At 46.7% G+C, this 15927-nt stretch overlaps 1 protein-coding gene and 1 pseudogene across 1 annotated transcript; one reads left to right on the top strand and one right to left on the bottom strand.

Annotated features, from left to right (window-relative positions):
• Positions 1-1847: 1847 nt before the first annotated feature.
• Positions 1848-3347, bottom strand: LOC142844131 (sperm motility kinase-like). Its single transcript, XM_075962433.1, has one exon. The coding sequence runs from the start codon at positions 3345-3347 to the stop codon at positions 1848-1850; it is 1500 nt and encodes a 499-aa protein (XP_075818548.1).
• A 76-nt stretch (positions 3348-3423) lies between these two features.
• LOC142844130 (ribonucleoprotein PTB-binding 1 pseudogene) lies at positions 3424-15477 on the top strand (annotated as a pseudogene).
• Positions 15478-15927: the final 450 nt, after the last annotated feature.

Genomic DNA, 15927 nt, shown 5'->3' with positions numbered 1-15927 from the left:
ACTCAAGAAACTGAGGCTAGACGATGCTGGGACTTAAGAAACCAGCCTGGGTTGGACAGAATGTGGCTGATTCCCCGAGTTATTAGAAATGCTGTCTACAGTTCTAGGTTCACAGTGTGGGGTGGGTTCAGTTTCCAGTGTGTGTGTGTGGGGGGGATACTCCCAGTGGGTGGGGTGAGAGTGACCACTCACCACTGTGGGGCAAAGTCTGGAGGGGCTCGGATAAGCCACACTTCTGTATCTTGAAACCGCAGCGCTCCAAGGAGAAACGAGGGGGATCCGAGTCTGGAGATATCGCCATAAAATTTGGGGGGGCAGGAGAACAGAGTGACACCAGAGGCCGGGGTATCCGCCATCACAACGACCTGCGCTGAATGCTGGGACACATTCTTGAATATAGAAGATACCCAGGATGGTTCTAATGAGGAAGACAGCTGGAGAGATGGACCACCACACCAGTCGCACAGTCTTCTCTGGGTCTCTTGCTGTCACAGTTTGGCAAGGTCTAGGCAGAAAAAACACGAGATGAGATTTTACCAATGTGACTGTGGCATGGATGAGGCAGCTTCCCGGAAGCACACCCCACCCACCTCCAAAAGAAGTGGAAAAGCCTGCTCACCTTTAAAAGGCTGGGAAAAACAGAAGCCTTCTTAAAGAATTTCACTGGCCAGTGCAGATTCAGGCAGACTCAGGCAAGTTGGAGGCAGGAGGCACAGCAGGATGCTGACCCCTCATTAGGTTTTCAGGTTTAACTCTGACACCTACCAGTCCCTCAGGGTGTGGCACATGGTGTTAAGTGCAGGAGCTAGTTGTCACTGATGAGAATGGTGGCCTTGAAGGAACAAGCAGGCAGAGGCAGGAGGTGAGTAGCTGGAAGGCAGAATTGGTGGAGAGGGGGACTCTGCTGCCCTGGGGTCACTCACTCCCCAGCTCAGATTTTCCCAAGCTTTGGGTCTGAGGACTCAAGCAATGGAACCTGCTGGAATTACTTGTGGGGATTCCTGCTAAAGGTTCTTGCGGGAGCCTACCCTCTAGAGGAGTCGGTCCTACAGGGCTGCTTGCAGGACACATTCTCAACCTGGCAACCCAACTTAGGCCAGGCTGACTAGGAATACTCTCCTTGGGGGAGAGAAGTCTCACCCTATGGAGAAGACCGTGTTCTCTGCCAAGAAATGGGGCAAAGGTCAGTCACTACCCAGAGCACCACTTCTGATGTTCCCGCAGGCATGGGGAGAGGGCAAGGCACTATTGTTCCACAAGACAGCCTAGGGCACCTTTGCACCTCAGTCCTCCACACTGAGCTAGACCCTGTGGGAAGCCTACCCTTCCTGCCTGGGATTTTACCTGGAGAGATAGATGTTCTCTGGAGTGGACAGCTCTTCCTCTGCAGGAGGGGCCTGTGGCCAGATGGTGTCCTGGGCATCTGGCATGGGTCCCCAGAGTGGCTGTCTGAATCTCATCCAGACCGATCCCCAACCCGTGGCTCAGAAGCCATGGAGCTGGGGCTCGACCTCTTCGGGGCTTCAGAGAGAAAGGCACAGGAAGGAGACTCTTAGTGACTTCAAAACACACAAGACTTAGTGCACTGCCCAGCAGCGCCCAAGTACCCGACATGTTCCTCCAAGGAATCTTTGCCTCCTTTGGCCTTGCCCCCACCTCTCCCTGCTTGGCTCAGCATCTCTGCTGTCCCCCTGTTGCTCAACAAGCCTGAGGTCACACTTCAGGGGACACCTGGTCTTTCTGAAGGGACAGATTGTTATGCTCACAGTGTGCCAAAGTGGACACAGGCATCATTTATCACAAAGGACAGGAGGAAAAGTACAAATCAGATGAAGTGAGAAAGGTGCTCACCTGGTTCTGTGGGTGCCTCTAGGATCCCCTGACTGTGGAGCCTGGTTCTCACGGGAGGCATGGTTACTCTCTGCAGGAGGCAGGCAGCAACATAGGTGTCGGAAGCCATTGACAAGGGTTTTCTTGACCCTCTTCCAGCGGTGACGCCTCTGGTTTTGGGAGGAAGCTGGCCCGGCATCCTGGGGCTGACCATGGCTGATGGCCTCTTCCTGTCTGGTGGTCAGCAGTGTGTCCCCAAGGGAGGAGCCTTTGGGGGTTACACGCAGAGTCGTCCCCAGCGAGCTGCAGAGTTTCTCTGCATCATTTGCAGCCTCATTGTGGTCTTCCCCATGAGGGTGGTACAGAGAGCAGGATGTCTGGGCCCTCGCCGTCAGGCTGCCACACAACCCGATCTTCGATGGAGAGAAACTCTTGCTGCTGTCCGGGCTGCTGCTAATGAGGGAATCAGCCACAGGACAGCGCAGGTGGGATAGGTGGGCAAGGCCTGGCTCCATGGGTGTTGTGGGTTTCACCTGGTGATGGCAGCAGTCTCCCCCGGGTGCCTGGTGTTGCAGACTCAGGTATGTGGCCATCGCCTGATCAAATTTTTGGACTTCCAGACACTCAATTATTTCTTCACCTGCCATGGTGCCGACAATGCTAGGGCTCAGGGTGCCTGGGAGACTCTGGATGGATGCCCGTGCCTGGCTGTTCCTGATCATGGGGCGCGTCAGGATTTGACTGATGGTGGGCCTCCTGTTGGGGCCGATCATGAAGATTTCCACGATTACGTTGAAAATATCAAGTGGGACATGATGAGGAACGCTGAAGTTTGCAGCCAAAATTTGCTGCTTCAACCCCATAGAAGAGCTCGCTTGGAACGGAAGGTGCCTGGCCACCATGTAGTAGAGGAGCACGCCTAAGTTCCAAACATCGCTGGCATAGCCATCGTATGGCTCCACTCCGAACAGTTCCGGGGCACAGTAGGCCAGAGTGCCGCAGAAAGTCTTTAGTTTTGTCCCAGGGACAACTCTGACTGCCAGGCCAAAATCACAGAGCTTGGCATTTCCAGAGGCGTCGATCAAGATGTTATTTGCCTTAATGTCCCTGTGGACGATACAGTTGTCGTGGCAGTACTTCACTGCCTGTACTACCTGTCCAAACAGCCTTCGAGCCTCGCACTCCTGTAAGCCTCCCGGTTTGCGAATCTGACGCAAGAGGTCCCCTTTGGAGGCGTAATCCATTATGAGATACGTCATGTCCCGTGTCTGCACCTCCCGAAGGAACCTGATTATATGCGGATGAACGAGGGATCTCATTATATCAACCTCATTGTGGTTCGGGGCGCAGTCCCCATTCACATTTGCCAGAATCTTCACAGCCACGTAGCTGACAGTGGGCACGTGAAAGGCCAGTTTGATTGTGGCAAAAGTTCCTCGTCCCAGAGTTGTCAGCATTTGATAGATACTGCTAAATGTCTCCTTGTCACAGTAGAGGGTCTCTCTGACCTCCTCCATGGCCAGGTTCTCGCTGAAACACAACGGGAACTTTAAACAAACAGTTTAAATCACACCAATGAGAATGTTTATCACTATGAATTCCTACATTCCAAAGAGAAAAAGAGTCACAGATATTTCAGGCAACCTAACCAGCTACGTAGTGCTCAGGAAGGGAAGGAAGTACCTTCCAAAGCAGTGGACAGCAGAACATAACACAGGTCAGGTTGGCCGGATTCACCCAGAAACTGAGAGAAGAAAACAAAGGGTCGCAGAAGCTACGAGCCACTGATTGGGAAGGAGAATCATCCTCTTACTTGAGCTGAACACTCATTGAGAGACAAGATACTAATAAAATCATATGCATGAGAAGTTGAGGAGACAACAGACACCCTGAAAACAGAGAGTGTCTAGGTGGGGAGATGGCTCAGGAGGTCAGAAGGTTTACTATTCTGGCAGAGGACCTGTGTTTGGTTCTCAGGACCCAGGCCAAGCGGATCAAGTGACTCCAGTTTAGGAGATCCTACACTTCTGCCCTCTGAGGGCATCCAAACACATGCGTGGACGATCTCAAGGGCAAACACAGACACACACACACACACATATACACACACACACATATGTATACACACAAACACACACTTGAGGTCACCTAAATGTACACTCACATGTACTATATATAATTTTAAAGAGTGATATAAGTCTCTTTGATTAATTTTCTTTCTATGACCTGGAAAGACATAAGACGGCAACAGATCCCCTAGGTGCGGCACTTCAAGAAGTTATGTTGTCATGGGATTGCTGTGAGGCAGACCTGGTCTTCTGCGAGAAGAGTCCATGTTCCTAACTACTGGGCTATTTCTCCAGGCTAACCCATCTCCCAAAGAAATCTGTTTTTGAAAACCCTGAGAGTCCTTCTCATGGACTGGAAAATGTGGATGGAATTGAGAAACTTCTTGATATAAATTCAAGTAAGAAGACATGATGAAGAACAAGATTGAAATATTTATGAGGAAGGAAACTGCATAGGAAAGCCCAGGAGCAGGCAAACCTACTGATGAATCCTCCCAATCTCTTGAAAACAAATGTCAGTGTTCCTCAATACTCCATAAAATAGAAAGGTCCTTAGTAGTTCCAAACTCATTCATGCCCAAACCAGGAAAACACAATGAAGAATAATAGAGGCTATTTCCATGATGAACATAGATGTAAAGTCCTTAATAATACTACTTAATACTTTTCACCAAATTCACATAAGTCAGGCCATACTTCACGGTTAAAATATGCTCCCAAGGATCCTTGCAAGGATAGCTCTACGCATTTAGCCTGACAACACAACACTGAAACAGAATTAAGGGCAAGAGTGCCACAGTCATACAGAAGGACGGCCACAGAGAAGGATGAAACTGTGGGGCTCTCAAGAACATGGTTGTCACCAGAGAAGATCGCTCTACATGGGAAAAGCCAGTCCTTCAAATGTGTCACTTTTCTTCTCTCATATGTGGAACTTGGGAGCAGGAGGAGGTCCTCAACATAAGAGGAGGCTCCTAGGAATGTGGAGGAGGTCGTGTGAGAAGAAAGCATAGCAGCGTGGGTTAATCACATGATCAAGTGCTCAGAATGCATTAGAGATGTTCCTGCGATTGCCAGGACTAAATTGTTCCTATGATATGGTACGCCATAACAAGGAAAGGCTTGAAATGAGAAAAGAGAAAGGAACCAAAGAACACATAACAAAAGTAAATGAAGAAGTAAAACTAAAGAAAGAGGTTCTGGAGAGATGAGTTAGTGTTTAACAGCACCTCCTGCTTTTTCAGAGACCCCTGGTTCGAGGCCCAACACACATGGTGCTCACAATCAATTGTTATTCGAGTTCTAGCTAATCTGTCTTCTTCTTGTGACCTCCACAGGTGCGAGGCTCTTGGTACACACAAAGAAAGAAAACAATATACTCATACACATAAAATAATAATATGAAAAGTTATGCCCCAAGATGCACAACTTAAATATAAAAACTACCGGGCTGCGGTGGCACATGCCCTTAATCCCAACACTCAGAAGGCAAAGCAGGTAATCTTTTAGCTTGAGGCCAGCCATATCTACAGACTGAGTTCCAGGAAGGCCATACACAGAGTTATTCTGTTACACAGAGAATTTCTGTCTTGAATTCTCCTCCCATACACTCACACAATAACCAGAGTAAAAAAAAACATGAAAAAGTAAGCTCATAAATCAAGCCAGCAAATGAATAAATACACAGACAACAAAAAAACAACAACAACAACAATCAAAGGCAACAAAGCTGGAGGGAAACTTACTATGTTGGAGTCCAGCAGCTCTTGAAAGTCCAAATAGTCTCTTTCACCAGCACAGAGCTCCAACCACTTTCCACCTCACGAACCCGCTTGCACTGTAAGGAGAGGAGGCAACCTCAGCCAGTGATGTGATGGCACAGGCGCTGGCATTGTGAGGTCATAGCAAGAAAAGGACAAATGGTGGCTTTTCACAGCTCACGGGTTTTCTTCCCCTTCTGTCACCAAGTACAGAACGACTGAGTGAAAAAATAAGAACATGAAGGGACTTGAGAGGGGTGGGCAGGAAGCAATGAGATCAGGAGAATGTGGCTTTTCCCATCTCTCCTCTCGAAGAGGCCGCTTCTGCCTTGCTCCATTCTCCCTACTACTCCTCTTCCCTTTTCTGTTTCTGTCTCTCTCTGCCTCTCTGCTCCTCTCCTCTTTCCCCTTCCCTCCATATCCACTAAATAAATATCCAACCTCACTCTGCAAGGCGTACCTATCCATCTGTCTCAACAAACTGAAATGAAGGGAAGAAAAGAAAAGACAAACAAAAAAACTCAGGGAGTGGAGTGGGCAACAAGTTGACAAGAATTAGCCAAGGAAGAACAAACCAGCCAGCAATATAGGAAGAGAGGGATGCACAGGATTGTGTAGGGAGGCACTTAGCTATTCGGGGTCTTTTTAGTTTGGGATGAGTGAAAAGATGCTTTTCTTGCTGGGTCTCTGTCCAAATAGGAAAGTAGATTCGTTGCTTCTTGGCTTCTCTGAGCTAGCAGGTTAGCACCCCAACATCTGACTCCCAAGGTTTTTTTTTTTTTTGCATATTTTTCGAGACAGGGTTTTTCCGTAGCTTTTGGTTCCTGTCCTAGAACTAGCTGTTGTAGACCAGGCTGCCTGAAACTCACAGAGATCCACCTACCTCTGCCTCCCAAGTGCTGGGATTAAAGAGTGCGCCACCACCGCCCGGCTCTGACTCCCAAGACTTTATTGGTAAATAGAAGAAAAGGGCTTAGTTAAAACTTACATTTGGTGATTGTGGCCAAGCTGGTAACAGCGGGACCAGAAATCCCGCTAGGCCTCAGCCTATGTGGTGAGGTGTTGATTGTCAGGCCCTGGGGAGAAGATAGTAATTAAAATCAGGTAGATTCAGGTTAGGCCATTAAACTGACAGAAAAACATGAAAAGTCTCATAAAGGTGAGCACTTGGCTTTTTTTTTATTGGTTTGTCAGGACAGGTTCTCTGTTTAACAATCATGGCTGTCCCTGAACTAGCTCTGTAGACCAGGCTGGCCTCAAAGTCACAGAGGTTCAGCTGCCTCTGCCTACCGATTGCTGGGATTAAAGGCATGCACCGCTGTGGCCCGGCACATGGCAATTATTAAAGCTAGGAAAGTTGAGGCAGGAGGACCAGCAGTTCAGGTCATCTTTGGCTACACAGTGCTCTTGAGGCCAGCCTGTAGTACAGGAGACACTCTCTCACCAAACAAAAAAGCAAAAGCAAACAGAAGGGAAACGAATGCATTTGTCTTGTACATGATTGAGGATCCCAGTGCTTCAAAAGTAACCTTGGCTGTGAGACACAGGGCACGGACTGATAGAGATATGAATAATTTGCATTTTTGTGGATTTTAAGGTCAATTTTGTTATATGTATATGTATTTCTAATCTTGATTAAGGTATTGTGATTGTGTAGTTCATTTAAAAATGTAATGTATATATGTTGTTAATGGATAATCATCAATAATAGTCAAATTTGTAGTCATGTTAGTTAGATTTCCTAGATATATAGAGATACATTTCAATTAGATAGACATTCTTCATATCTTTCAAAGACTGCAGAATATGGCATTTGATGTTTTAATAACTTAGGGCTTTTCATGACAATGAGACACATCTGCTCCTGGCAGCACCAATCTACTTCAAGAGGAAGATGGGCATCGAAGAGACTCCTCATGGAGTTTGATAGCCATTTCGGCAAGAAACTGCTCTTGCCTGGACTGTTGCATAAACTGGACTGGCCACAAAGAACCCGCAGAAAGAGGACTGCTGAACTTGCCTAAAGGTGATATGATCTTTCAGGGTTCCTGATTCATGAAAGAGTCTGTGAGACATTCTGCAGGACACAACAGATTGTGACTAAACTGCCTTTGAAATTTCCTGCTTCATGGAAATGGCACTGGATACTATGGGCCTGTAGGCCGAAGATGGATGCCCCAATGGTACAGAGGAACTTTGGGTGACTGTCCAGGCAGCGAGATGTCTCTGTGATTTCTAGAGTTTTGTAAGTTGTTTACTTCTCATTTACTTAGGTAATATTATATCCTTCTGGAGTCTTTGATGGAGTTGAAGAATAGATAGATAGTTATAGTTTTCCTCAGTTATGATAAAGGATAAAATAGATATCGTAACTGTAATTCTTGCTTGATAACAGTTTTGTTATATGTAATCTTACTATGTTAAAGTGAAAGCCTTTCTTTTTTGTTTAAACAGAAAAAGCGGAAATGATGGGGGAGAGTCTTCTGTTTTGTGTTAATTTCATTGGTTAAATAAAGAGACTGCCTTGGCCCTTTAATAGAACAGGATATTACGTAGGCGGAGTAAACAGAACAGAATGCTGGGAGCTAGAAGCTGAGTCAAGTAGTCACCATGATTCTCCCACTCCAGACAGACGCAGGTTAAGATCTTTCCTGGTAAGGCACTTTTGGTGTTACACAGATTATTAGAAATGGGTTAGATCAATATGTAAGAGCTAGCCAATAAGAGGCTGGAACTAATGGGCCAGTCAGTGTTTAAAAGAATACAGTTTCTGTGTAATTATTTCAGGCACAGCTAGCCGGGTGGCAGGAAGCGGCCCGCCGCTCCTCATCACAATGGACACAAGTGTGTCATGAGTGTGACATCAACACCTGAGGTGGGAGGGTGGCACTCAGCCTTTTTGTGTTCTTGAAGCTATGCTGCCTTCACCTCACCTAAGTAATCAACAGATTTACCCTTTAAATGGACCTCACAGGACCCACGCAGAACCAGCTATGGGGCATAAGCCAAAGAAACTGGATGGAAGTTTACGAAAGTTCAAGCAGGACGTTCCTTCTCTGTCAATAGAACGTTCACACCCCTAGGGCATCGTATGTACAAACATTACACACTTAGTTACTGGCTAGCAGCTCTCTGTGAGGTCCAGGCCAGCCTGGTCTACAAACCAAGTTCCATAACAGCCAGAGCCACACTGAGAGGATCCCTGTCTGGAAAAATAAAGAAAAGATGAGATGAAAGAGTTTTCCTCTAGCCCAGGCTTGTGATAATCAAATAAAGGCAGTCCTTGTCAACAAAATGTCCCCCTGTTTTTTCCAAAAGGACAGGTATTTGGGGTGGGTCTCTGGAGTGCTGGGCAGAACATCCCAGCACTAGGTAGTTTTGTTCTAGACCGTGTTCCTTGAGGTCTCTGGCCAGCAGAACTGATCCTTTGCTTCCAAATGATTATTGCCCCCACACCGTGCCTGATAACACATGAGCTTTAGTACTGCAATCACCCTGCCCCCTGATAGAAAATGAAAACGTCCCACATAAGGCCAATTTCAGGCACACAGAAGGATAGAAGATGGTGGAGGGACCTGGTGTGCTATGTCCCACCAAGGGAAGTTCCTCTCTTCCTCAAAGAACAGGTTCTTTCAGACTTTCACTTTTTCTGTTCTTGAATCCCCTGTTCCATCATTAGCATCACAAATGGGATCTAACTCTTACCTCTGGCCCTCTCCAGCCCTGACTTTGAACTGCCAGAAAGATTCTAAGATAACCAATTTGGAGGAGGTTATCTGCTAGAGCACAGGCAGACATCCATCTGTGCCCTTCCTTAGGACACCATCCAGTGTGCCTGTCAGTCCTCTGGACAGGAGTCCACATGACTTGGCCTGGACTCGAAAGTACCTGACTGAGTTATTAAGTGAGAACACCAAGGGACTTGAAAAGGGTGGGCAGGAGGCAGTGAGATCAGGGAAATGTGGTCAAAGCTTTCCATGTGCGTGTAGATCAATGTCGCTGTGAGAATACTCATGTTGTAGAGTCAATGTAAACAGATGTTTTAAAATGGTGAACGAAGGAATGAGCCCAGAGAAAATATTAAAACTAAAGGTTAAAATAGAGTAAACATCTAATTGATGCAGATAATAAAAATTGCCCCAAATTATACCCCAGACCAAGGAAGAAAGAAAGGAAGATATGGTTATTTTCAATCCTGGAAACACAAACCTCTAAACCCCAAATCTGTGACCTTTGAAGGAAACTCACTGTGTTCAGATTCAACAGCTCATGAATATCCACCAAGTGGGACCAGCTCACTTCTATCTAAATCACTCTTTCAACTGAAAATCAGCCTCTCAACTGTAAGGAGAGGAGGCAGCCTCAGCCAGAGCAGTTAAGAAACAGGGTTCTGTCATTGTGAGGTCAGAGCAAGAAATGGACCAATGATGGCTTAGCTTAGATCACTGGTTTTCTTCACATTCTGTCCCTAAGTACAGGAAGGCTGCCCTGGTCAGTTGGCACGTAGGGGCCTGCGGAGGCTGCTTACACCCAGTTAGCATTCACTATATCTCCCTTTTTTTTGATCGTTTCTGTTCTTTCATTCTTTTGTTCTTTTGGGGACCTGACACCCAGCTCCCAATTAAATTATACACAGTAGCTTCTTCTTACTTACAATGCCTAGCCTTAGCTTGGCTTGTTCCTTTCCAGTTTTTCTTATCTTTGAATTATTTTGTCCACCTTTCCCTCTGGCTCTGGGCTTTTTAGTTTTTTGTTTTTTTTTTAAAGCACTCTGTGTATCTTTCTTTGATTATTACTCAGTGTCTGGATAACTGGATAGCTTACCCTAGCATCCTGCTCTCCTTGTTCTCTTGCTCTTTCTCTGTTCCTTCCTCTACGATTTCTCCTTCCATTTATACTCTCTGTGTGACTGACCAACCTATCCTTTCTCCTGCCTTACGTTTGGCCATTAAAATCTTCATTAGCCCACCAGGTGTTTTAGACAGGCAAAGCATCACAGCTTCACAGAGTTAAACAAGTGCAACCTAAACAGAAGTCACACACCTTAAATTAATATTCTACAACACCGCCTGTCCTACCGTTTACTTCTGGGTTTATTTACCAGGTTTTCCCCAACTTTGAAACATGGCCACATGCTAGAGATCAGAGTTCAAACACAGGATCCTTCTTGGGTATTACACATCCAAACCCTAATAGAAACCACTTTAATAATCACAGTAGGTGGAATCGTGTGAATTATAACAGGCTCTGGATGTTGTCCTTCAACGGGTATGGACACTGTATACTTGTTTTCTCTTCCTGTGAAGAAACATCATGACCAAAAACAACTGGAGGAAGGAAGCTTTACTTCCCTTTCACTTTCCTATCAGAAGCTACCATGAGTGGAAGTCAGGGCAGGAAGTCAAGACCAGAACCTCGAGGCAGGAACCAAAGCAGGTACCATGGAGTAAAGCCACTTACTGACTTGCTCTCCTTTCCTCTCTAAGACAGCTTATTTTATAGATACACCCATGACCTCCAACCCAGGGACATCAGACACTGATTGAAATTCCCCATAGACTTACCTATTAGATAGTTAAGTTCCTTCTTCCTCAGATTACTCCAGCGTGTGTCAAGTTGACATTTCCAACTGGCACACACTGACACCCATCTATTAGTGGATGGGGAGCATGGTCCACTTCTCACAGACCCTAACATTCTGTCATGACTTTTGGCTCATGGAACCCATCACATCCATCCTCAAAGCAATCAATTCCTTTTGTAGTAGACTCAGATTGATCAGAGTAACATGGTAGCCTCTGACTGACTGTGGGATGCTGTGGCAATGCTTTGTTTCCCAGGACACTCCAGGGCAAGTGACTAACTTCTACGGGGCTGAGAAGAATAGACTGTGTCACATTTTCTCCATAAACTCCTCATACAATTTCCCACCAGACAGAAAACTAGGACCGCAGCAGGCAGTGGGTTGCTATGTTCAAAGTGATCAGAGGAAAAAAATCCATCAGTGGTCCCAGAATTCACACCCCTGAAAGGGGAGGCACATGTGGTTTCTTCAATAAAACCTGATGTTCTGGGCCAATATTTTAGGGAAAGTAGAGGGGGAAATCCTCCCAAAATAAACCAAATAACCACCAAAATAGTTGAGAATGCAAATGAAAAATTTAGAGCAGACCTCGGAGCTAGGGCAACTCCCAAGTAACTTTTCTGGGTGTTTTTAGACTCCTTTAGCTCTCATGGCTACTTTGATGATTTAAATTCTGTTTTGTGTCTCTGTCTATGTGGATTCTAAACCCTGGTACAGTTGGTGCTGTCTTAGTTCCAGGTCTTTATGATCTCATGCCTCAGAAATACCAGCCATTGCCACCTGCATTAAGCCATCTGCTACTGCTAAGGCTCTCATTGTTGTCACCGTCTGACCTCCAGTCCCTCACTGCCACACCCCACCTTCTCCAAATGTCTCCACTGCCTGTTTGTCCTGCAGTCGAACCCAAGACCAAACCACAAGATCAGCTATCCACTCCCAGCTCTACTTTTTTCAATCATTTATCGTTTTTAGTGAGATATAATTTTCTCCCTTCCCCTCCCATCATCCCCCTCCCCTCTACCCTCTCCTATGACCCCCATGCTCACAGTTTACTCAGGAGTTGTCTTTTCCTACTTGCCATGTCCATTAGATCCCTGTGTGTCACTCTTAGGGTCCTCTTTGTTGTCCAGGTTCTCTGGTTTGTGAATGATTGGCTGGGTTTTCTTTGCTTTATGTCCACTCATGAGGGAGTGCTTATGATATTTGTCTTTCTGGGTCTGGGTTACCTCCTTCAATATGATGCTTTCTACATCCATCCATTTGCCTGCAAATTTCAAGATGTCATTATTTTTTTTCTGCTGTGTAGTACTCCATTGTGTAAATGTCCCACATTTTCCTTATCCATTCATCAGTCAAGGGGCATTTAGGTTTTTTCCAGGTTCTGACTATGACAAATAATACTCTTATGAACATAGTTGAGCACATGCCCTTGTGGTATGATTGATCATCCTTTGGAGATATATATATCCAAAAGTGGTATTGCTTGGTCTTGAGGAAGGTTGTTTCCTAATTTTTGGAGAAATCGCCATACTGATGCCCAAAGTGGCTGTATCAGCTTTCATTCCTACCAGCAATGCAGGAGTGTACCATTTACCCCACCATATATCCTCTGCAGAAAATGCTGTCATTGGTGTTTTGATCTTGGCCATTCTGACAGGTGTAAGATATTAGCTCAGAGTTATTTTCATTTGCATTTCTCGGAAGGCTAAGGATGGTGAGCATTTCCTTAAGTGTCTTGCAGCCATTTTAGATTCATCTGTTGAGATTTCTCTGTTTAGGTCTGCATCACATTTTTTACTGGAATATTTGTTCATTTGATGACCAATTTCTTGAGTTCTCTGTATATTTTGGAGAACAGCCCTCTGTCTGATGTGGGGGGGGGGGTTGGTGAAGATCGTTTCCAAATCTGTAGCTTGCCATTTTGTCTTGTTGACCATGCATGTTCTCTGCTTTACAGAAGCTTCTCAGTTTCAGGAGGTCCCGTTTATTAACTGTTGCTCTCGATGTTTGTGCTACTGAGGTTCTATTTAGGAAGTGGTCTCCTGTGTCAATCTGTTCAAGTGTATTTCCCACTTTCTCTTCCATGAGGTTCAGTGTGGTTGGTGTCATGTTGAGATCTTTGATCCTTCTGGATTTGAGCTTTGTGCATGGCGATAGTATGGACCTATTTCATTCCTCGACATATTGATATTCAGTTATGCCAGCACCACTTGTTGAATATGCTTTCTTTTTTCCATTTTATATTTTTACTTCTTTGTCAAATATCAGGTGTTTGTAGGTGTGTGGATTGATATCCATTCTTTGATTCAGTTCCATTGGTCCTCCTGTGTGTTCTTATGCCAATACCAGGCGGTTTCAGTATTGTAGCTCTGTAGTAGAGTTTGAGTCAGGGATTGTGAGGCCTTCAGAAGTTCCTTTATTGTACAGGATTCTTTTGGTTATCCTGGACTTTTTGCTTTTCCATATGAGGTTGAGTGTTGTTCTTTTGAGGTCTGTGAAGAATTTTGCTGGGATTTTGATAGACATGGCTTTGAATCTGTAGATTGGTTTTGGTAAGATTGCCATTTTTACTACGTAAATTTAGCCTACCCAAGAGCATGGGACATCTTTCCATCTTCTAGTGTCTTCTTTAAATTCTTTCTTCAAAGATTTAAAGTTCTTGACTCACTGGCTGCTGCTCAACCTGGAGGCGGAGGCCAAAGAGGAAACTTTGTGGACCGCCTATCGATGAGCATCTGAACAGGAGCTGCTGTCCTTGGAACCAGAAGAGATCCGGAAGCACCTGAAACTTACTGAGTGCCAGTTCCGTAACCGCTGCCATGATACTGACCCGGGGTCTTCCGGGAGACTTGACCAACCAGGAAGTAGGCTATTGTGATCTTCTGAGCGACTATGAACTCAAGGACAGTTGGTGGACAAATACAAAGGGACAGCTTTCGTGACCCTGCTGGAAGGGGAGCAGGGTGAAGCTGCCATCAAGGCTTCCACCAGAGCCGGCTTCGAGAGCCGGAGCTGTCAGTTCAGCTGCAGCCTACAGATGCTCTGTTGTGTGTGGCCAAGCTGCCACCCAGCGTGACACAGGCAGTGTGAGGAGCTGATGTGGCCCTTTGGCAGCCTGGAGCGCTGCTTCGTAGTGTACAGAGAGCGCACAGGCCACTCTAAGGGCTATGGCTTTGCAGAGTACATGATGAACGGCTCGGCTGCCAGGGCAAGGCTGATTTACTGTGCAAACCACTGAGCCCCTAAACACTGTATGTGTATTGCACAGATGCTGGGCCGCTGTCTCCTGCCTTGTTGCACTCTCGGTGCCTCTGTGTGGACCATCTGCCACCTGGCTTCAATGACGTGGATGCCCTGCACCAGGCACTGTCCGCGGTCGATATACCCACCTTCTTTCACCTGCCATGTGGCCAGGGTGGGCAGCTGAGGGGCTTTGCAGTACTGGAGTATGAGACAGCAGAGATGGCAGAGGCTGCAGAACCAGAGGGCAGGTAGCCTGGCCCTGGGTGGCAGTCACCTTCGTGTGTCCTTCTGTGCTCCAGGTCCTCCTGGCCGCAGCATGCTGACAGCACTCATTGCTGCCCAGGCCATGGCTCCCAATCGAGGCAAGGGACTCCCGCCTGAGCCAAACGTCCTGCAGCTGTTGGACAATCTGGGCCCATCTACCTCCCTCCAACTGCTGCTCAATCCTCTGCTGCATGAAGTGCCAGTGGCCAGCAGGGCCTTTTGGGTGTGCCCACTCCATGCTACGGCTCAGCGGACCTACCCTGTCCACTGCCCTGCTCCAGTTAGCCCTGCACACCCAGAGTCAGAAGAAACCTGAGATCCTGGGAGACTCCCCTCTGGGTACCTCCAGGCAGGTGCCCAACCTGTCAATTCCCTCCTTGGGAGGTGTCTTCAGATGGTGATGCTGGCTCTGGGACTGAAACCTGCTGAGGGAAGCCACAATCCCTTACTACCACCACTGCTGGGCCCTTCTGGGGAGACCGGGAGCCCATGAGTCTGCATTCCCCAGCATTCCAGCTCACTCCACACCCAACCCTTGTGGGGCTCTGAGGCCCCAGTCTTTGTTAGAGGCCTCCTGAAGGACAATGTGCCCCTGCCAACCACCCCTGGGTTGTCACTGTTGGAGGAGCCCCCAAAGGACTACCGCATCTCCTTGAACCCGTACCTGAATCTACATAGCCTGCTTTCATCCAGCAACCTGGAAGGCAAGGAGACCTGTGGCTGGTGAGCATTGTTTAATTTCCATGTGTTTGTGGGCTCTGGAATTAGCATTGCTGTTGAATTCTAATTTTAAGCCATGGAGATCTGATAAGATGCATGGGGTGTTTCAAATTTTTTGTATATGTTGAGGTTTGCTTTGTTACCCAGTATGTGCTCAATTTTTGAGAAGGTTCCATGAGGTGCTGAGAAGAAGGTATTTTCTTTTCTGTTTGGATGCAATGTTCTATCGATGTCTGTTGAGTCCATTTGAGTTATCACATCTGCTAGAGCCACTGTCAGCTCTAGATCTGCTCTGGAAGGTGACCTTTGACTCTTGTCAGTGCTTTGACCCTGCTTATCTCTCAGGGGTGATGTGAACAGCCTTCTGGGATGGATGGCTGGGACCAAGCCTGCTTTGGTCTCAAAGTAGAGTGGCCTCACAGCAAAACCTGCCTTCAGTCAGGACCAGAAGGGGTTA

Source organism: Microtus pennsylvanicus, chromosome 2, assembly GCF_037038515.1.
Source record: "Microtus pennsylvanicus isolate mMicPen1 chromosome 2, mMicPen1.hap1, whole genome shotgun sequence".
NCBI classification, from domain to species: Eukaryota; Metazoa; Chordata; class Mammalia; order Rodentia; family Cricetidae; genus Microtus; species Microtus pennsylvanicus.
This window is presented reverse-complemented; position numbering and strand designations above follow the sequence as displayed.

Bases quoted from the DNA above. Each gene is read 5' to 3' on its own strand.
- LOC142844131 (XM_075962433.1), bottom strand. From the start codon at position 3,347: ATGGAGGAGGTCAGAGAGACCCTCTACTGTGACAAGGAGACATTTAGC.